The sequence below is a fragment of the Ursus maritimus genome, unplaced genomic scaffold (genome assembly GCF_017311325.1).
Source record: "Ursus maritimus isolate PB19 unplaced genomic scaffold, ASM1731132v1 scaffold_5, whole genome shotgun sequence".
Taxonomy (NCBI): Eukaryota; Metazoa; Chordata; class Mammalia; order Carnivora; family Ursidae; genus Ursus; species Ursus maritimus.
Window position 1 is genome coordinate 89173377 of NW_024426663.1, and position 21465 is coordinate 89194841.

Genomic DNA, 21465 nt, shown 5'->3' on the forward strand with positions numbered 1-21465 from the left:
ATGGCTGGGTCTGTGCTTCTCACCCTGCCGCCCGTCACCCTGACAAGGCCACTGAGCACCAGCTAGTGGACACACTCCGTCTTCGTGAGGGAGCCTGTGCTCTGGGTGGACAGATGACGCAGGACTTCTGGGATGCTCACTTGGTAAACATTTAATATCTTACCAAATCTCAGCCCAGAGCACTGAGCCAAGGTGGTCTGCACTTCTGTGGTGAGACTTGGCCCCACATCTGGGCCTGGCTGGTGGCCCTCACCTTGCTCAGATATGAGGAGACCTGAGGGGCTGAGGCAGACAGGGACAGACGCATGCAGCATGAGGAGGCCAAGATGGGGGCCTCAGCCCTCACCACATTGACAGGACAGCCAGTATGGTCACAGGGATGCTGATGGTGGTCCCCAGCACGAGGGAGAGGGCAGGGAGCGGCTGAGAAGGCAGAGGTGTGTGCTCTATGTAATAATGGATCCATTTTGAGAAATAGGAGACCCGTGCATAAACTGCAGGATACAAAGGGTATGTGCAACCACGGCCCCAGCTCACTACTCCAACCTGCAACCAGGTATGGTTGAATTCACAGACGAGCGGACCCCCAGAGTCACCCTGGAAGAGAAGAGGGGTTTCCCATGAGTGGGGAGTTCAGAGCCTCAGCCTCCTGCACAAGAGGGGCCCTGGGCACCGCCTCACATCCGGCCCCACCTCGCCAGTGCTGAGGCTCTGCACCCGGTGGGTGGCACAGGGTGACAGCAGCAGGCAAGGCCCTCGGGCAGACGTGGAATCCTGGGCTGTTCCAGCAGCACTGGGGTCCATGGTGCTCTGGGCATGGACTGTGGTCGCATAAGCCACCCCAGGCTCTCCCACCCAGCTGAAGGCCACATGGTGATGTGCTTCCGAGGCCTGCAGGGGATGGCCATCCAGGACTACCACCCACCCAGAAGTGCCCCCTGGCTTAACGCAAATAAACATCTGAAAGGCCTAGGCTTGGCCACTGCCCCTCAGTGGGATGCACCTCGCACACGGTCCTCATGTTCCTGATGTCCCCGGCACACAGCATGTCCAGCATAATGTATGACAGGTGTCCGTAGAGCAGCTGGCACAGGGGTAATGAGATCAGAGGTATTTGTGCCTCCTGCAGCTTGTCTGGGATGTGGCCTGTTGGAAAGGAGTGCAGGCCCAGTGAGAGGCCCAGCAGGCTCACCCTGAGGCTCCTTCTCTTGTCCCTGCCCCCCACCTGGCTCCCTCTCTGCAGGGGGACCTCAGACTTTGGTCAGTGGGTGTCAGTGTGACTCTCAGCGGGTGTCAGTGTGACACATGACACGAATGTCATGTGACTCTCCCCAAAGGAGCTGGAGGAGCCATTCCCTCCCACTGCAGCAGGTCTGGGGAGAGAAGCCTCTGTGAGCCTCGTCCCTGAATGAGGGGCTGACAGTGCATGCAAGAAAGAGTCTGGGCCTGGGTTTTGCATGTCACCCCGTGTGCCCAGGTCTACCCTGATGGGCACAGTAATTGGTCCCAGAAACCTGTGCTCTCCTGGCCAGTGTGCGAGTGGTCTCATGGTTCTGGTCTTGCTTCAGCTGGAGAGGAGCTGTTTGCACCGGTTGCAGACCCACATGACCCTGGTGTCAAAGGGGTGTGGGGTGCTTGTTTGGGGAAAGGCAAGGAGTACCTGGGGAGTCAGTTTTGGAGCTAACTAATGTGTATCTGGAGGGAAGACGACAGAAAGCACAAGTTAGGTGTGTTTGTGGCTACTGCTGGCTGCACTGGCAGGGTAGTGTCCAGAGACATGCCATGCAACAGGCAGACAGTGCAGACGGAAACTCAGAGCAACAGAGTTTACAAACCCAGGGTCTGCGGTGCTGGAAGAGGCTGCTGGGTAAAGTGCTTCAGGAAATCCTGTGGCCCACCTGCCCGGGGCCTCCACCGTGGCCACCCAGCGTAACGGAGAGTGTGCTTCCCTCCTGCCAGAAGTACTGCTGACATGGGTGCACAAGGGGCTACTGTTTTCTTACTGGGCACCAGGCAGGTGGGGCTGTGGGCCCAGGAACGCACAACACGTGACGTGAGATCTGGGGGACCCCATTCCCCCGCAGAAGCACTTCCCAGGCTGCAACAGGACGGGGCCCACAGACAACTGGAACCACAAGGTAGACACCAGAAGATGGGCATTCCAGAAAGGAGGTGGCCCAGGGGGCAGAGAGGGCCCTGAGCCATGCATGCAGAGGGTACAGGGAGCACGGGGCTGGCAGAGGGTGGCAGCATGGACTCCGCAGCCCCCAGAGTTCACAGGGGCCTGGGATGCCGAGTTCTAGCCAGTGCCGAGTGGACAGTCCTGCCGACCACCCAGGACAATGGTGGAGTCAGAGGACAGGAGGTGTGATCTACCCATCATGCTCACATGGCCGACAGGGTCCCATGGAGCCAGGCAGACGGAGGAACAGAGTGATGAGCCTGCATCAGAGCACAAAAGACGAGGTGGAGCGTACAAGTGGGTGGGAAGAGGTCAGCCATGATTTCAAGGACTTCCTTAGGAGCGGACTGGGAAACCAGATGGAGGTTTGCATTCACGGGTAGGTCTGTCCCCTGAGTCTCGACTGGGAGCCCACGAGGCAATAGTGGAGGCAGGGCAGGGGTAGGAGAGAGAGCCCCTCATTGAGGGGCTCAGTGCAGGTGTTCACTGGATGGTCAGCTGTCCCCGGAGAGCTGCAAGAACACAGCTTGCTTCCTTTCTCCCACAGAGCGTGAGCCTTCCACCAGTTGCTAGGGGCAACAGATACTCCTGCCCCAGGCACTCCTGCCCCAGAGTGGAGCGTAGCTGCCCCAGATGCAGCAGCAGAGTGCAGAGGCCCATTTCTAGTGGGGCTTACAGCATGCCCTGAGACCAAGGTTGGACCAGGGGAAGTCAGGGCTCCTGCCCCCCAACACCAGCCTAGCAACGAGTGTCAGGGCAGGCAAGAATATGCCATGGGTGTGCAGAGATGCTGAGGGGAAAGCTGTAGCAGGAACACAGAAACTCCCCAAGCCCTTCAGCCAGCAGCCCCCCACGGGGGGACCTGAGCCTCTGGTGCACAGACACAGCCACAGCAACAGCAGGGCCCACAACCCAGCTCAAGTTTTCACCAGGCTGACTCATCCCACCCCAGGTCTATTTGGGGTGCAGAGACTTCAGTCCTAAATGTTCTCTTGTAATGTCTGGCATTCAACAAAAATGTAAAAGACACACAGGCATGCACACACTCACACCTGAACTCACACACACATGGCTAACATACAAATGGCTAACAGACACATGAAAAAATGCTCAAAATCATTAGCCATCAAGGAAATTCAAATCAAAACCACACTGAGATACCACCTTATGCCAGTTAGAATGGCAAAAATAGACAAGGCAAGAAACAACAATTGTTGGAGAGGATGTGGAGAAAGGGGATCCCTCCTACATTGTTGGTGGGAATGCAAGTTGGTACAGCCACTCTGGAAAACAGTGTGGAGGTCCCTTAAAAAGTTAAAAATTGAGCTACCCTATGATCCAGCCATTGCACTACTGGGTGTTTACCCCAAAGATACAGACGTAGTGAAGAGAAGGGCCATATGCACCCCAATGTTCATAGCAGCATTGTCCACAATAGCTAAATCGTGGAAGGAGCCGAGATGCCCTTCAACAGATGACTGGATTAAGAAGTTGTGGTCCATATATACAATGGAATATTACTCAGCTATCAGAAAGAACGAGTTCTCAACATTTGCTACAACATGGATGGCACTGGAGGAGATAATGCTAAGTGAAATAAGTCAAGCAGAGAAAGACAACTATCATATGATTTCTCTCATCTATGGAACATAAGAACTAGAATGATCAGTAGGGGAAAAAAGGGATAAAGAAAGGGGGGGTAATCAGAAGGGGAATGAAACATGAGAGACTATGGACTCTGGTAAACAAACTGACGGCTACAGAGGGGAGGGGGGTGGGGGAATGGGATAGGCTGGTGATGGGTAGTAAGGAGGGCACATATTGCATGGTGCACTGGGTGTTATACACAACTAATGAATCATCGAGCTTTACATCGAAAACCGGGGATGTACTGTATGGTGACTAACATAATATAATAAAAAATCATTAAAAAAAAAAAAGACATACAGGCATGCACACACTCACACCTGAACTCACACACACATGCGTGCACACCCACCACCTACACGCATGTGCACACGTGCACACTCACTACCACCTGCCCCACACGTGTGCACACTTACCCCCACAAACATGCATGTTATACACACACATACAACACTCATGTGCATACACATATGTACATGCACACCTACCAGCCCACATGTGTGTGCACACACGTACTTGTGTACTCACACACATATGGTCACAGCCACCCCCCACCCTCCATGCGCACACACACCCATGCTCACACATGTCTTTGTGCTAGAATCACATTGTTTTGATTACTGTAACTTCACAGTATGTTTTGAAAGTGGTTAGCATGAGTCTGTCCAGCTGTGGTCTTCTTTTTTGGCTATTCCGGGTCCCTTCCAATTCCATGTAACTGGAGGGTCAGCTTTTCCATTTCTGCAGAAAGCCGCTGGAACTCTGATGGAGATTGCCCTGGACATGCAGGTCACTTTGGCTGGTGTTGACCTGCTAGCATTGGTAAGTCTCCCAGCCTACAAACACGGGCTGTATGTATATTTATTTAGGTCTTTCAAAATCTGTCTCGGCAATATTTTGTAGTGTTTGGTATACAGGTCTTTCACCTCCTTGGATTAATTTACTCAAAGGTAGCTTTTCTTTTGGATGATGTAGGATAGCTTCCTTAATGTCCTCTTGTGATTGTTCACTGAAAGTACACAGAAACCCAGCTGATCTGTGTGTGTGTTGATCTTGTACCCTGCAACTTTGCTGAAATTGTTTGTCTGTAGTAGTTAGTTTTGTGTATTTGTTTTTAGGCTTCCTTGGAATTTTCCATATGTATGATTATGTCATCTGTGAAGAGAGAGTTTCTATTTCATTTCCTTTTTTAATAATAATTTTTTATTATTTTATGTTAGTCACCATACAGTATATCCTTAGTTTTTGATGTAGTGTTCCATGATTCATTAGTTGCATATAACACCCAGTGCTCCATGCAATACGTGCCCTCCTTACTACACATCACCAGCCTATCCCAGTCCCCCATCCCCCTCCCCTCTGAAGCCCTCAGTTTGTTTCCCAGAGTCCATAGTCTCTTGTGGTTCATTCCCCCTTCTGTTTACCCCCCCTTCATTCTTCCCTTCCTTCTCCTACCAATCTTCCTGGTATTTCTTATGTTCCATAAATGAGTGAAACCATATGATAATTGTCTTTCTCTGCTTGACTTATTTCACTTAGCATTATCTCCTTCAGTCCCGTCCATGTTGCTGCAAACGTTGGATAATCATTCTTTCTGATGGCTGAGTAATATTCCATTGTATATATGGACCACATCTTCTTAATCCAGTCATCTGTTGAAGGGCATCTCGGCATCTTCTGCTATTTAGCTATTGTGGACATTGCTGCTATGAACATTGGGGTGCATATGGCCCTTCTCTTCATTACGTTTGTATCTTTGGGGTAAATACCCAGTAGTGCAATGGCTGGATCATAGAGTAGCTCAATTTTTAACTTTTTAAGGTACCTCCACACTGTTTTCCAAAGTGGCTGTACCAACTTGCATTTCCACCAACAGTGTAAGAGGGTTCCCCTTTCTCCACATCATCTCCAACATTTGTTGCTTCCTGCCTTGTCAAATTTTGCCATTCTAACTGCCATGAGGTGGTATGTCAATGTGGTTTTGATTTGAATTTCCCTGATGGCTAATGATTTTGAACATTTTTTCATGCATCTGTTAGCCATTCATATGTCTTCATTGGAAAAGTGTCTGTTCATATCTTCTGCCCATTTTTTGATTTGATTATTTGTTTCTCGTGTATTGAGTTTGAGAAGCTCTTTGTAGATCCTGGATATCAGTCTTTTATCTGTAGTGTCATTTGCAAGTATCTCCTCCCATTCCATGGGCTGCCTCTTAGTTTTTTTGACTGTTTCCTTGGCTGTGCAGAAGCTTTTTATCTTGACGAAGTCCCACAAGTTCATTTTTTCTTCTGTTTCTCTTGCCTTTGGAGATGTGTCATGAAAAAGGTTGCTGTGGCCGATGTCAAAGAAGTTACAGCCTATGTTCTCCTATATGATTTTGATGGATTCCTGTCTCACATCGAGGTCTTTCAACCATTTGGAGTTTATCTTTGTGTATGGTGTGAGAGAGTGGTCAAGTTTCATGCTTTTGCATATAGCTGTTCAATTTTCCCAGCACCATCCTTACTTATCTTCTGTCTGGTTGTTCAGTCCATTGTTGAGAGAGGCATATTGAAGTCCCCAACCACTATTGTAGACCTGCTTATTTCTCTCTTCAGTTCTGCCATTTGTTGCTTCACAATTTTGATGGTTTGTCATTAGGTGTGTAAGTGTTTATAATTTTTGTATCTTCTTGCTATATTGAACCTTTTATTAATCTGTACTGTCCTTTTTTGTCTCTTGTAGACCTTTTTTTGTTTCAGGGTCTATTTTATCTGATATTATTAGTATAGCTACTCTGTTCTCTTTTGGTCACTATTCGCATGGATATCTTTTTCTGCCCTTTAATTTTCAACTTGTTTGTGCCTTTGGAGCTCAAGTGAGTCTCAAAAGACAGCATAGAATTGGATCATGTATTTTTTTTTAAAGATTTTATTTATTTATTCGACAGAGATAGAGACAGCCAGCGAGAGAGGGAACACAAGCAGGGGGAGTGGGAGAGGAAGAAGCAGGCTCATAGCGGAGGAGCCTGATGTGGGGCTCGATCCCATAACGCCGGGATCACGCCCTGAGCCGAAGGCAGACGCTTAACCGCTGTGCCACCCAGGCGCCCCTGGATCATGTATTTTTATCCATTCTTCCAATCTGTCTTTCAATTGGAGAGTTTAATCCATTTACATTTAAAGCAATCACTGATAAGGAGAGACTTACTTCCATCATGGTGCTCTTTTTCTTTATGCTCTGTAGCTTTTTGTCCCTCATTTCCTGCATTTCTATCTTCTTTGGTGTTTAAAAGATTTTTTTTTGTAGTGAAATGTTTACATTCCTTCTTCATTTCCTTTTGTGTATATTCTATAGCTATTTTCTTTGTTACCACAGGATTACTTTGGACATCCTAAAGTTATAGCTTTCTAATTTGAATTTATAGCACCCTAACCTCAATAAATTTCTTTAATTAAATAAATCAGACATTAAACTTTCTTAACCTGGTATAAGATATCAAGCTAAAGTCTCCAGGCCAGGCCACAAGCTTATAGTAAATCATGAGAAGCATTTTCATTAAAATAAAAAACAGGAAAAGGAGACCTAGGATCATTTCTAATTGGATGTTCAACCATTGCAATAAGATCAAAATATATATATATATATATTCCTGGCATGCGACACCAGGAACACGTGAGGGCATCAACGCGCGACTGCGCAGGGCACGCGACACCAGGAACACGTGAGGGCATCAAGGTGTGAAAGCCCCCAGGCACTCAATGGTGACAGCACCTAAGAGCACGTGAGGGAACCCTGACCACATATTTGGGCAACTATATATATATATATATATATATATATATATATATATATATATATATATATATATATATATGATAAAATATGGGAAAAGAAGTGATGAAACAGTTTTTTATTTGAAGGAAATATGATTTTTTAAATCAAGTAATCCACTGACAAGCTATTAAAAGGTGGCTGGAAAGGTCAATGTGTAAAAATTAACAACTGTGACTGATCAGCAAATACAATAAAAAAGAATGTTTTCAATAGCTATAAATATTCTAAGGTACGAGGTATAAACCTAGAAAGAAAATATGAGGTCATTATGGAGAAAACCAGAATAACTAATAGATTTTTTAGATATGCTTAAAAAGATGGTTTCCCAGTTGGATTTAGAATCTTTTTTTTTTTTTAAAGATTTTATTTATTTATTCGACAGAGATAGAGACAGGCAGTGAGAGAGGGAACACAAGCAGGGGGAGTGGGAGAGGAAGAAGCAGGCTCATAGCGGAGGAGCCTGATATGGGGCTCGATCCCATAACGCTGGGATCACGCCCTGAGCCGAAGGCAGACGCTTAACCGCTGTGCCACCCAGGCGCCCCTGGATTTAGAATCTTAAAGAAAACTTTTGAAGTTTGTGTTCTCAGTACACTAAATATTAATTCCACAGAGTAGACGTAACTGCTTCTCTGTATACAACAAAGACAGCCAGGTGCATACTGACAAAGAAACAGAGTGACTGATGGGTGCGGATGCCGACCTCCAGATACCTGCACCCCCATAACTGACAGAATTCTTTCTTTCCTGTAGTGACACAGAGCTGTTGTCCTATGCAAGCTCCAATAAAGGAACTGACCCCTTAGTTCTCTTACCTTGTGGAGAGATGAGTCCCCATCCTGTAGACCAGCAAGTAACATTATGAAGGTTCACATCTGGGGGTGCGATGCAGACAGGGAGCACAGAGTCAGAAAACACAATGCGAGATTTCAGCTGAACCAGGGCGATGTCACCTCCAACAGGGTGGTACACTTCATATGTAGGGTGCACGATCACCTTGTTCACCTCAAACCACTGGGTGTGACTGCCTGCAAACCTGAGGTCCACCAGGCCCACATATATATCAAAAGCTTCAATGCTCTTGTCCCTGTGGGGACAGAGAACAAAGGCACAGTGACTTGAGCATCTTGCACCTGGGAAGCAAGGGGACTCTCCGTTCACAGGCCCAGGGAGGCCTGGAGCATGGTGGCCTCAGTCTCCAGGCTCTCAGCCAGGATATGGAAAAGCAAGTTTCTGGCACACTGAGAACCTGGCTGTCTGGCAGAATTGCCCCCAAAGAAACCCCGACCCAGGCTAATTGAGGATTCAGGGACTCATCATGACCTGCTGGTCACCAACAGCCCAGGACGGTGGACTTGTCAGATGTACAGTGAGCTGCCTGTGAAGGTAGTTCTTTCCTCACCTCTCTTCCTGTGATATGTCTCCACACCTATCTCAAAGAACCAATGGCCCTAAGGAGCCCTCAGCCCCGTGCAAGGAGAAGCTGCTGTGGGTGGAGCTGTGTGCTGGGCCCCACCCTCCCCCATCCCTGAGAATTCCCAGCCGGATGCAGCCCCCTGGTCAGTCCAGCGGCTCTGGACCTCCAAGGGAATGGCTTCTGGCACTGCCCACTCACCTATCGAAGCAGTGGGCTGCCGACAGGATCCAGTACTCATTGATGATGGACCCTCCACAGACGTGGAAGCCTCTATACTGCACGCTGACTTGCCATGGCCACTTCCTCTCCAGGGCATCCATGCCCCCCACAATCTTCCCCTGTATGTAACGATGGCCACAGGCTGAGGAGAAAGGGACAGAGCCTACAAGTAGCAGCAGTGGCAGAGTGGGCTGGGTGCAGACATGGAGTAGTTAGGAGGTCTTGGGAAGGGGAGGGTCAGAAAGGGCAGGAGGGGGAAAAGGAAGGGAGGGTAGGGGAAGGGGAGGCCAGGGGAAGGGATAGGAAGGGGGAAGGGGAAGAAGGGAAGGGAGAGCAGGGGAAAGTTGGGGAGGGCTGGGGAATGGAGGGGGAGTGGAAGGGAAGGGTGGAGAGGAGAATGAAGGAGAGGGCCAGAAAGGGCAGGGGAGGGAAAAGGAAAGTAGGGCAGGGGAGGGGAGAAGCAGGGAAGGGGAGGGTCAGAAAGGGCAAGGAAGGGAAGGGGAATGAAAGCTGGTGAGGGAAGGGGAGGGCTGGGGAAGGGCAGGGCAGGGGAGGGGAGGGCAGGTCTCCACCCCAGGAAAAAGCTCCGGACTCGCCACTAGGACTACAGTCAACCTGGGCCCTGAGGGGTCCTACCCACGTCGGAGTTCAAAGCTCTGCCCTCGCTCCGGGGGCGTCTGTGGGCCACGGCTGCAGCCTGGGCGGGGAGCAGGAGGAGCAGGAGCAGGAGCAGGCGGGGGGCCGCAGGCGGTGGCGCTCCAAGCACCACGCGTGGGCCAGACAGCAGGGCGGCCATGAGGTGGGAGGTCCTGTGGAGCGAGCCCACTGGCCTTGTGCCCCTGTGTGGCTACGCAATGTGTGACGGCACCAAAGTGCGGCACCAGGAACACGCGACGGCACCAAGGTGCGACAGCGCAGGGCACGCAACACCAGGAACACGTGAGGGCATCAACGCGCGACTGCGCAGGGCACGCGACACCAGGAACACGTGAAGGCATCAACGCGCGACTGCGCAGGGCACGCGACACCAGGAACACGTGAGGGCATCAAGGTGTGAAAGCCCCCAGGCACTCAATGGCGACAGCACCTAAGAGCACGTGAGGGAACCCTGACCACATATTTGGGCAACTACATCTGAGACACGTGGCAGTGCCCCCCTGCCCCTCTGTCCCACTATGTGGGACCCCCCCAACCCCTGGCAGTTTGCAGGCTCCTTGTTCCCCATCAAAGAGCTGGCTCTGGGGGGTCTCCTGGTGGCCTCTGGCCCCTGGCAGTGGTCTTCCCTCCCGACAGCCTCTCTGGGCGCCCTTCCCTCCTTGAGCACCTGCTCTTGGTGGTCTCTCAGAATGCAAGTCCTGGGTCATCTGGGTGGGCTGTTGTTCCCTCCCCAGGGCTATTCTGATCTGTCCACTTGCATGTTTCCCAGATGACAGGACTCCACCTTGGCCTCCTTGGTGCAGACTTGTGATGGGGAGGAGTGCTGCCTCATACTGCAGATGGGGAGACAGAAGGGCCTCACCATGTGTCCAGCTTTCCAAGGGTCCTTCCTGCAGGAGGGGTGTGGGAGACATCACCTGGGTTCTCAGCCAGGAGTGACATTCCCGCGGACACTTGGTCATGTCTGGATACATTGTGGATGATCAAAATTGGGGGCCTGTGATACTGGCATCTAGTGGGTTGTTCAGGGGTGTGGCTAAACATCCTGTAATGCACAGAATGCTTTCTGAGAACAAAGAATTTTCCAGGCCCAAATGTCAGTAATGCTGAGGTTGAGACGTCTTGGCCAACAGGCTCCACAGGGATCACATTACTGTGGGGAAAGGGGCTGAAAGTTGGCCTTCAAGGGATGCACTCCGCTTCTGCACCCACCTCCATCTGTTGGGGGACAGAATGGTGCAGCTTTTCTCATGTTTGCCTTAATAGGCAGGATGGTTAGAACGTTTCCATCATGTTGGGCCACCCTTTTCTGTGGCTTTAGTTAGGGCTATTTGTGTGTGTGTGTGTGTGTGTGTGTGTGTGTTGGCATTGCAGGCTTCTACACCCAAGTTGGACACAAGGGAGGAATGAAAAACCCCAGGGAACTCCCCACGGAGTTGTTCTTCAAATCCTGTGGCCCCTATCTAGTATCTACCCTTCACAATCTTCTGATGTGTGACTTGTGTTGTGACTAGCGGAGGAACAAATGGAATGTGTTCATCATTCTTGTCTAAACCTGAAGGAACTTCTCCCAGTTGAGTTAGTTTCTTCCAAACTGCTATTTTCACTTGATTGATTTGGTGTTTGATTTCTGTGTTAGAGGCTTTCCTTTGATGTCTGCTATTCTTTTGTCTTGCATTTGAAATTAAGACTGCTGGAATGAAAAGTGATTGGAAACTCTGGGGTGTGGACAGTGTTGGTTGAATCATGGGGAGCTACCGATGTCACTACCTGTAAGCCTGTCAGCTTCTCCAGATGACCCCAAACTCCTTCCTGAATGGCAGGGATCTTATTGCACGTTCTGGAAACTCAGGTAGAAGGTGGTTGTGTCTTAACATTCTGCATTAAGTATATATACTATCTCCTAACCTAATTTTGGCACCCACAGCCCTCAATTATGGATAGCCTGTGTTACTCTCAAAGAAAACAGAACCCCAGATTTCTGCGGGGTCCATTAGCCCAGAGGTATGGAGTGTGGGTATGACTTAGGGGTATGACTGCTTCTCAGTTTCTGCCCAACATTCCTGGGTGACCATTCCTTCCCACAGTCATATCTAGATACATTGGTTCTTGTTGAGGGTTCCTTCTTGTAGATCAGGGTGTTTTCCACTTTCTCCATGGCATACTCAATTCTGTTAGGTCAGTTACTACTTATACATCTGCCATCCACCTGATCAAAACTGTTCTTATTAGGGTATCACTTATACACAGTAAATTTATCCAATCATGCCAGTTTTGACAAATGCTTGCAGTCATGTTACCACCACAATCAAGCTATAGAAGAGTCCACTGCCTTCCCAGTTCCTTTGAGCCCCTTTAGAGTCCTTCTGCCCATAATCCCTTGAAATAACGAATCTAGATTTCCATCCACACCTTTTGTCTTTCCCCGAATGTCATAGATACAGTCTTTTAAGTCTAACTTCCCTTACTTAGCATAATACATTTGAGATCTATCCATGTGATGGCCAGTAAAACAAACTGGGCCTCAAAATTTCTGTTCCGAGGGTTTTAAACTATGAATGTAAGATCTGTAATACTTATGGAACTGTTTAAGCTTTTGGTTTCTTTTTAAGGGAGTTTTGGTACTTTGTACCTTTCAAAGAAATTGTCCATTTCATTTGAGTTGTTGAATTTATGGCTGTAAGGTTGTTAGAAAACATTCCCTTCTTGGGGCGCCTGGGTAGCGCAGTTGTTAAGCGTCTGCCTTTGGCTCAGGGCGTGATCCTGGAGTTCCGGGATCGAGTCCCACATCGGGCTCCTCTGCTGGGAACCTGCTTCTTCCTCTACCCTGTTGTGTTCCCTTTCTCTCTGGCTGTCTCTCTGTCACATAAATAAATAAAATCTTTAAAAAAAAAAGAAAAAAGAAAACATTCCCTTCTTATCATTTCAATGCCTGTAGTAATGACCCTCTTCTGTTTCTGATACTGGTAACTTCTAACTAGCTACAGTTTTATTTATGAAGGCCATTGTCTCTTTGTATGCTACTTCACTGAATTTTCTTCCATTTGTGCTGGTTTCACAGTGATTCTTTTTTAGTAATTGAGTTATAAGAGCTCTTTATTTATTCCTGATACAGGTATCATCAGATCAATGATTTGCAAATACTTTCTCACAGTAGGTAGATTGTCTTTGCATCTTTTTGAATGTGTTCGATGACACACAAAAATTTTTAACTTTAAAGAAGCCCAATGTATCTATTTGCTTTTGACATTTGCACTTTTGGTGTCAAGAGATCATTGCTTAATCCAAGGTCATGAAGCGTTACTCCTACATTTTCTTCTAACTGTTTTGTAATTTTAGCTCTTATATATAGGCCTATAATCCATTTTGAGTTAAATTTCAGTATGGTGTGAGGTGGGGGTCCAGATTCATTCTTTTGCTTGTGGGTATACAGTTCTCTCAGCACCATTTGTTGAAAAGACTAATTTTTTCATTGATTGTCTTGGAACCCTGTCAAAAAGCAATTGGCCATAAAAGTAAGGGTTTATTACTGGGCTCTTGATTCTATTCTACTGATGTGTATTTCTATTCTTAAGCAAATTCCACACTGCTTCAATTACTGTAGTTTTGTAGTAAGTTTGTCCTCACAAAATTAAACCCTCCAACTTTGTTTTTCTTTTCCAAGATTGTTTTGTCTATTCTGAGCCCTTTTTCTTCTTTATTATTATATTATGTTAGTCACCATACAGTACATTATTAGTTTTTGACGTAGTGTTCCATGATTCATTATTTGCAATAACACCAGTAGAGCCCTTTTTCACATGAATTTTAAGGTCAGCTTGTAAATTTCTAAGGAGACCCAGCTGGAATTTTGATAAAGACTGCAATGTATCTGTAGATCGACTTGGAGAGTATTACCATCCTTTGTGGTTTGAATTGCGTCCGCCCAACAGATATGTTGAGGTCCTACTCCCAGTACCTCAGAATGTGACTTTATTTGGAAATAGGGTCATTGCAGATGTAATTAAAGTTAAAATGAGGTCAAACTGGAGAATCCTTAATCCAAAATAACTGGTGTCTTTGAGAGGAGAAGTTAAGATGGTGGAGGAGTAGGGTTCCCCTTTTTCAGCTGGTCCCCTGAGTCGAGCTGGATAGGTACCAGACCATCCGAAACATCCATGGAATCAGCCTGAGATGCAGGAAGATACATCTGGATCTCTACAAATGAACATCTCCAGCGATGAGTATTGAGGTACAAAGCAGGGAGCCGTGAAACAGCGCACAGATATCAGAAGATAAACGGAAGGGGGAGGGAGCCGCCGCATTCGGGCGCCGGGAAGTGGTAGCCACCTGCACGGGGGGGGGGGAGCGGGCAGACTCACGGAGCAGCACCTGCAACAGAGCAGACTGAGACCATGAGCCAGGGAATCTTCGGGACCAGAATGAAAAGGATTTCCGGTGCACTCACTGGAACCAGACTGAGACCAGGAGCTCCGGAGAGTGCCAGGGCGGCTGGTGGCTGGTGGCTGGCAGTGTTAGAAACACAAAGGACAGAGACACACCAGCTCTGGAAGTGATGGCTGGGATGCAGGCTGTGGGGCACACATCCCGGGACACTGTAGGGTTTAGCAGCACCAACAGAAGCAGAGTTAAAGTGGCCAGAACATCAGTGGAGAACGGTCTGTGATCCCTCTGTTCTGAGACAGAGGCTGAGATTCGGCCACTGCTGCTCTGACTCTCAGAAGAGGCACAGCAAACCTCTAGGGAAAGCCGCCAGAGAGCAAAAGCCTGGAAATACCGGCTCACAGTGTGCCCATCACCATCCCCCCTCCCAGAGGACACGGAAAATCTACCCAAACAGGGTTGCCTGAGTATCAGCACGGTAGGCCCCTCTCCCAGAAGGCAGGCTGAAAAATCAAGCAGCCTACATCCCTAAGGTCCCTATAAAACAAGTGCGCACTGCCTGGGTCCTGGTCAATAATTTGAGCTCTGGACAACCTCACAACCTCTCCTCATCAGAATGACGAGAAGGAGAAATCTCCACCCCCCCCCCAGCAAAGAAAAGACAATGAGTCTGTGGCCTCTGCCACAGAACTAATGGATATGGATATAACCAAATTATCAGAAATGGAGTTCAGAGTAACAATGGTCAAGATGATGTGTAGACTTGAAAAAAGTATTAACAAAAATGTTAATGAGAATATAGAATCTCTAAGGGTGGAAATGAGAGTGAATCTGGCAGAAATTAAAAGTTCTATGAATCAAATGCTGTCAAAACTAGAGGCTCTAACAGCCAGGGTGAATGAGGCAGAAGAATGTATCAGCGAATTGGAGGATGGGTTAGTAGAAGAGAAAGCTAAAATAGAAACTTGGCTCAAAAAAAACCAATCTCAAGAATGTAAGTTATGGGAGATTACTGACTCAATGAAACGTTCCAATGTCAGAATCATCAACATCCCCGAGGGGGTGGAGAAAAACTGAGGTCTAGAAGAGATATTTGAACAAATTGTAGCTGAAAACTTCCCTAAGGGAAACAAGCTTTCATGTCCAAGAGGCAGAGAGGACCCCTCCCAAGCTCAACCATGACAAACCTATGCCATGTCATGTCATAGTGCATTTGCAAATATTAGATCCAAGGATACAGCATTGAAAGCAGCCAGGGCAAAGAAATTTCTCACGTACCAACGCAAAGTTATCAGAATTATGTCAGACCTATCTACACAGACCTGGAATGAGAGAAAGGGTTGGGGGGCTTTTTTAAAGCTCTTTCAAGAAAAACATGCAGCCAAGGATCCTTTATCCAGCAAGGCTGTCATTCAGAATTGATGGAGAGATAAAGACCTTCCAGAATCGCCAGTCATTGACCAATTTCATAACCACGAAACCAGCCCTACAGGAGATATTAAGGGGGGTTCTATAAAAGTAAAAAGTCCCAAGAGTGATAAAGAACAGAAAGTCACAATCTATAGAAACAAAGACTTTACAGGCAACATGGCATCATTAAAATCATATCTCTCAATAATCAGTCTCAATGTAAATGGCCTAAATGCTCCCATAAAGTGCAACAGGTTTGCAGATTGGATAAACAGACATGACCCATCCATTTGTTGTCTACAAGAGACTAATTTTGAAACTAAAGATACATTCAGACTGAATGTAAAGGGATGGAATACCATCTTTCATGCCAATGGACCTCAAAAGAAAGCTGGGGTAGCAATTCAAATATCAGACAGATTGGATTTTAAACTAAAGACTATAGTTAGAGATACAGAAGGGCACTATCATATTCTTAAAGGATGTATCCAACAAGTAGATATGACAATTATAAATATATGTGCCCCCAACAGGGGAGCAGCAAGATACACAAGCAAACTCTTAACCAGAATATATATACACATATAGATAAAAATACGTTAATAATAATATAATAAAAAATCATTATAAAAAATACATTAATAGTAGGGGACCTCAACACTCCACTATCAGAAATAGACAGAGGACCCAAGAGGAAAATCAGCAAAGAAACAAGGGCTTTAAATGCCATACTCGACGAGTTGGACCTCATAGATCTATATAGAACACTACACCCCAGAACCAACGAATACTCATTCTATTCTAATGCCCATGGAACATCCTGAAGAATAGACCATGTTCTGGGTCACAAAACAGGTCTCAACTGATACCAAAAGACTGAAATTATTCCCTGCATATTCTCAGACTACAACGCTTCAAAATTGGAACTCAACCACAAGGAAAAATTTGGAAGAAACTCAAACACTTGGAGACTAAGAACCATCCTGCTTAAGAATGATTCGATAAACCAGGAAATCAAAAATCAATTTAAACAATTTATGGAGACCAATGAGAACGAAAACACAGCAGTTCAAAACCTATGGGACACTGCAAAGGCAGACCTAAGGGGAAATACATAGCCATCCAAGCCTCACTCAAAAGAATAGAAAAATCTAAAATGCACTTTTTATATTCTCACCTCAAGAAGCTGGAACGGCAACAGAGGAAAAGACCTAATCCACGCACGAGAAAGCAGTTGACCAAGATTGGAGCAGAGATCAATGAATTAGAAACCAGGAGCACAGTAGAGCAGATCAACAGAACTAGAAGCTGGTTCTTTGAAAGAGTGAATAAAACTGACAAACCACTGGCAAGACTTGTCCAAAAGAATAGAGAAAGGACCCAAATTAATAAAATTATGAATGAAAAGGGAGAGGTCACAACCAACACCAATGAAATTGGAAGGATTATTAGAAACTTTTATCAACAGCTTTATGCCAATAAACTAAGCAATCTGGAAGAGATGGAGGCCTTCCTGGAAACCTATAAACTACCAAGACTGAAACAGGAAGAAATTGATTTTTTAAACAGGCCAATTAATTATGAAGAGATTGAGTCAGTGATAAACAACCTTCCAAAAAACAAAACACCAGGACCGGATGGATTTCCCGGAGAATTCAACCAAACATTCAAAGAAAAAATAATAGCTATTCTCCTAAAGCTATTTCAATAAATAGAAACAGAAGGAAAGCCACGAAACTCATTCTATGAGGCCAATATTATCTCGATCCCCAAACCAAGCAAAGACCCCAGCAAAAAGGAGAATTACAGACCAATTTCCCTGATGAATATGGACGCCAAAATTCTCAACAAGACCCTGGCTAATAGAATACAATAGTCCATTAAAAGGATTATCCATCGTGACCAAGTGGGATTCATCCCTGGGATGCAAGGGTGGTTCAACATTCACAAATCTATCAGTTTCATAGACTTTATCAGCAAAAAAAGCACCAAAAATCAAATGATTCTCTCAATAGATGCAGAAAAAGCATTTGACAAAATACAGCATCCTTTCCTGATTAAAACCCTTCAGACTGTAGGGATAGAGGGTACATTCCTCAATCTCATAAAAACCATCTATGAAAAGCCTACAGCAAATATCATTCTCAATGGGGAAAAGCTGGAAGCCTTTCCCTGAAGATCAGGAACACAACAAGGATGCCCACTCTCGCCATTATTATTCAACATAGTACTAGAAGTCTTTGCAACAGGAGTCAGACAACAAAAAGGGATAAAAGGTATCCAAATAGGCAAGAAGAAGTCAAACTGTCTCTCTTCACAGATGACATGATACGCTACATGGAAAACCCAAAAGAGTCCACTCCTAAAGTACTAGAAGTTATAGAGCAATTCAATAATGTGGTGGGATACAAAATCAATGCTCAGAAATCAGTTGCATTTCTATACACGAACAATGGGACTGAAGAAAGAGAAATTAGGGAATCCATCCTATTTACAAGAGCACCAAAAATCATAAGTTACCTTGGAATTAACTTAACCGGAGACATAAAGGATCTATATTCTAGAAACTACAAATCACCCTTGAAAGACATTGAAGAAGACACAAAAAGATGGAAAAATATTCCATGCTCATGGATTGTAAGAATTAACATAGTTAAAATGTCCATGCTACCCAGAGCAATTTACACTTTCAATGCTAAACCGATCAAAATACCAATGACATTTTTCAAAGAACTGGAACAAACAGCTCTTAAATTTGTGTGGAACCAGAAAAGGCCCCGAATCAGACAGTCTCTTCAATAAATGGTGCTGGGAAAATTGGACAGCTACATGCAAGAGAATGAAACTTGACCACTATCTCACACCATACACAAAAATAAACTCCAAATGGATGAAAGACCTCGATGTGAGACAGGAATCCATCAAAATTCTAGAGGAGAACATAGGCAGCAACCTCTACGACATCGGCCAAAGCAACCTTTTTCATGATACATCCCCAAAGGCAAGAGAAACAAAAGATAAAATGAATTTATGGGACTTCATCAAGATTAAAAGTTTCTGCACAGCCAAGGAAACAGTCAGAAAAACTAAGAGGCAGCCCACGGAATGGGAGAATATTTTTGCAAATGACACTACAGATAAAAGACTGGTATCCAAGATCTACAAAGAACTTCTCAAACTCAATACATGAGAAACAAATAAACAAATCATAAAATGGGCAGAAGATATGAACAGACACTTTTCCAATGAAGACATACAAATGGCTAACAGACACATGAAAAAGTGTTCAAAATCATTAGCCATCAGGGAAATTCAAATCAAAACCACACTGAGATACCACCTTACGCCAGTTAGAATGGCAAAAATTGACAAGGCAAGAAACAACAATTGTTGGAGAGGATGTGGAGAAAGGGGATCCCTCCTACATTGTTGGTGGGAATGCAAGTTGGTACAGCCACTCTGGAAAACAGTGTGGAGGTCCCTTTAAAAGTTAAAAATTGAGCTACCCTATGACCCAGCCATTGCACTACTGGGTATTTACCCCAAAGATACAGACGTAGTGAAGAGAAGGGCCCTATGCACCCCAATGTTCATAACCGCTCAGTCCACAATAGGTAAATCATGGAAGGAACCGAGATGCCCTTCAACAGATGACTGGATTAAGAAGTTGTGGTCCATATATACAATGGAATATTACTCATCTATCAAAAAGAATGATTTCTCAACATTTGCTGCCACGTGGACGGCACTGGAGGATATAATGCTAAGTGAAATAAGTCAAGCAGAGAAAGACAATTATCATATGATTTCTCTCATCTATGGAACATAAGAACTAGGAAGATCGGTAGGAGAGGAAAGGGATAAAGAACAGGGTAGTCAGAGGGGGGAATGAAGCATGAGAGACTATGGACCTGGGAAGCAAACTGAGGGCTTCGGAGGGGAGGGTGGTGGGGGAATGGGATAGGCTGGTGATGGGTAGTAAGGAGGGCACGTATTGCATGATGCACTGGGTGTTATATGCAACTAATGAATCATCGAACTTTACATCAAAAACCAGGGATGTACTGTATGGTGACTAACATAAAATAATAAAAAATATTTAAAAAAACACAAAATAACTGGTGTCTTATAAGAAGAAGCGAGAGAGGCATACAGGGAGCAGGTGGCCATGCAAAGGTGCTGAGACACAATCTCTGGAGGCACAGATTGGAGAGGGTGATGCATGTACAACCAAAGGAATGCCAAAGATTGGTAGCAGCCACAAGAAACCAGGACATGGAGCTGTACTCCCTCAGAACCCTCAGACACAATGCGCCCCACCGACACCTTGATTTTGGACTTCTGGGCTCCAAAACTGTGAAAGAATAAATTTCTATTGTTTTAAGTCAGACATATGCTATTTGGTTATGGCAGCCCCAGGAAACTAATACAGATTTTGGTACCAGGACTGGGGTCTGACAAGTTCGAAAGCCTCAAGACTCGAGCAAGTGTTGATGTTAAGGTCCTGAGTCTGAAATCTGCAGGGCAGGTTTTCAGGCTGGAAATGCAGGCGGGATTTGTATGTGGGAGTTTTTTTTTTTTTTTAAGATTTTATTTATTTATTTATTTATTTATTTATTTATTTATTTATTTATTTATTTATTTTAGAGAAAGAGAACAAGCAGTGGGAGGGTCAGAGGGAGAGAGAGAGAGAAGAGCAGACTCCCCACTTAACAGGGAGCCCGATGTGGGACTTGATCCTGGGACCCAGAGATCATGAGCTGAGGTGAAGGCAGAAGCCTAGCCGACTGAGCCACCTGGATGCCTCATGTGTGTGGCAGTCCTAAGTCAGAACTCCTCCAGGATACCTCGAGGTTTTGCTGTGAAGTCCATCAAGTGACTGGATGATGCCCACTCACATATCAAGGGTAATCTCCTTTACTTAGACTGTAAATATTGATCACATTTCCAAAATACCTTTACTGCAACATCTAGAGAACATCTGAGCAAACAACTGGACACCATAGCCTAGCCCAGTTGACACATAAAATTCACTATGACAATCCTTTCCTTGTCAATTTCACACCCATACACATCTTTTTAATCCATTTTGAAATGGATTTGAATCCATAATTGAAAATGCACTAACCCTTTTCTCAGGAGAGGATGAAACGTCTATGGGTAATGCTCGCTCTTCTCCATAACACCCTATAACCCCCCCCACACACACATACACATCCTTAATAAAATGAGGAAAAAATACTCGTAACAAGTAGTTTCTGTAAATGGTCATGTGGTCCTTGCTGGTATCTACAGTACTCTTCTCCACTCCTCATTCCATATCCCCTTTGCCCTCAGTAAGCACCTGTGGCTCTTGCCCTGGTGGGATGGCCCAAGTGTTCCTTCCTGCGGGACCTGTGCCATTAGTCCCACCTGAATTGTGTTTTTTGTTTTCCATTGATTTAATCACAGGGCATGGTCATGCTAGAGATACCCTGAGAAGCCTCCTGTATTCCAGACACACTCTTCCTTACCTCCATTGTGGACAAGCAGTTGGTTTCCCTTTGGTGTAGTTGTTCTTGGTTTTACTCATACTCCTTTTTATTTTGTTAGGGTTGCTAATGATGGCTCCACTTTCTTTCCTGAGTTTGCTTGCCTTGGTCAGTTTAGCTAAATTACACTGATTCTTTAGGGTTGACCATGTATTTGGTGTTATACCAATACATGAATAATGTATCATGGAAATAATGTATCA

General features: G+C 45.7%; 1 protein-coding gene across 1 annotated transcript; it reads right to left on the minus strand.

Moving 5' to 3' along the window:
* Positions 1-232: 232 nt before the first annotated feature.
* PRSS38 (serine protease 38) lies at positions 233-10077 on the minus strand. The gene is made up of 5 exons (XM_040622742.1): positions 9918-10077; positions 9261-9423; positions 8461-8732; positions 1004-1146; positions 233-597 (listed from the first exon to the last, which is right to left on the minus strand). Exons 1-5 carry the CDS (start codon positions 10075-10077, stop codon positions 343-345), a joined length of 993 nt encoding a protein of 330 aa, XP_040478676.1. The 3' UTR covers positions 233-342.
* Between the last annotated feature and the right edge of the window lie 11388 nt (positions 10078-21465).

Coding starts and splice junctions, on each gene's coding strand:
- PRSS38 (XM_040622742.1), bottom strand. CDS start 10,077: ATGGCCGCCCTGCTGTCTGGCCCACGCGTGGTGCTTGGAGCGCCACCG. Junction 9,424..9,917: donor AGCTTTGAACTCCGACGTGG/GTAGGACCCCTC, acceptor CTTTCTCCTCAG/CCTGTGGCCATCGTTACATA. Junction 8,733..9,260: donor GCAGCCCACTGCTTCGATAG/GTGAGTGGGCAG, acceptor CTGTCCCCACAG/GGACAAGAGCATTGAAGCTT.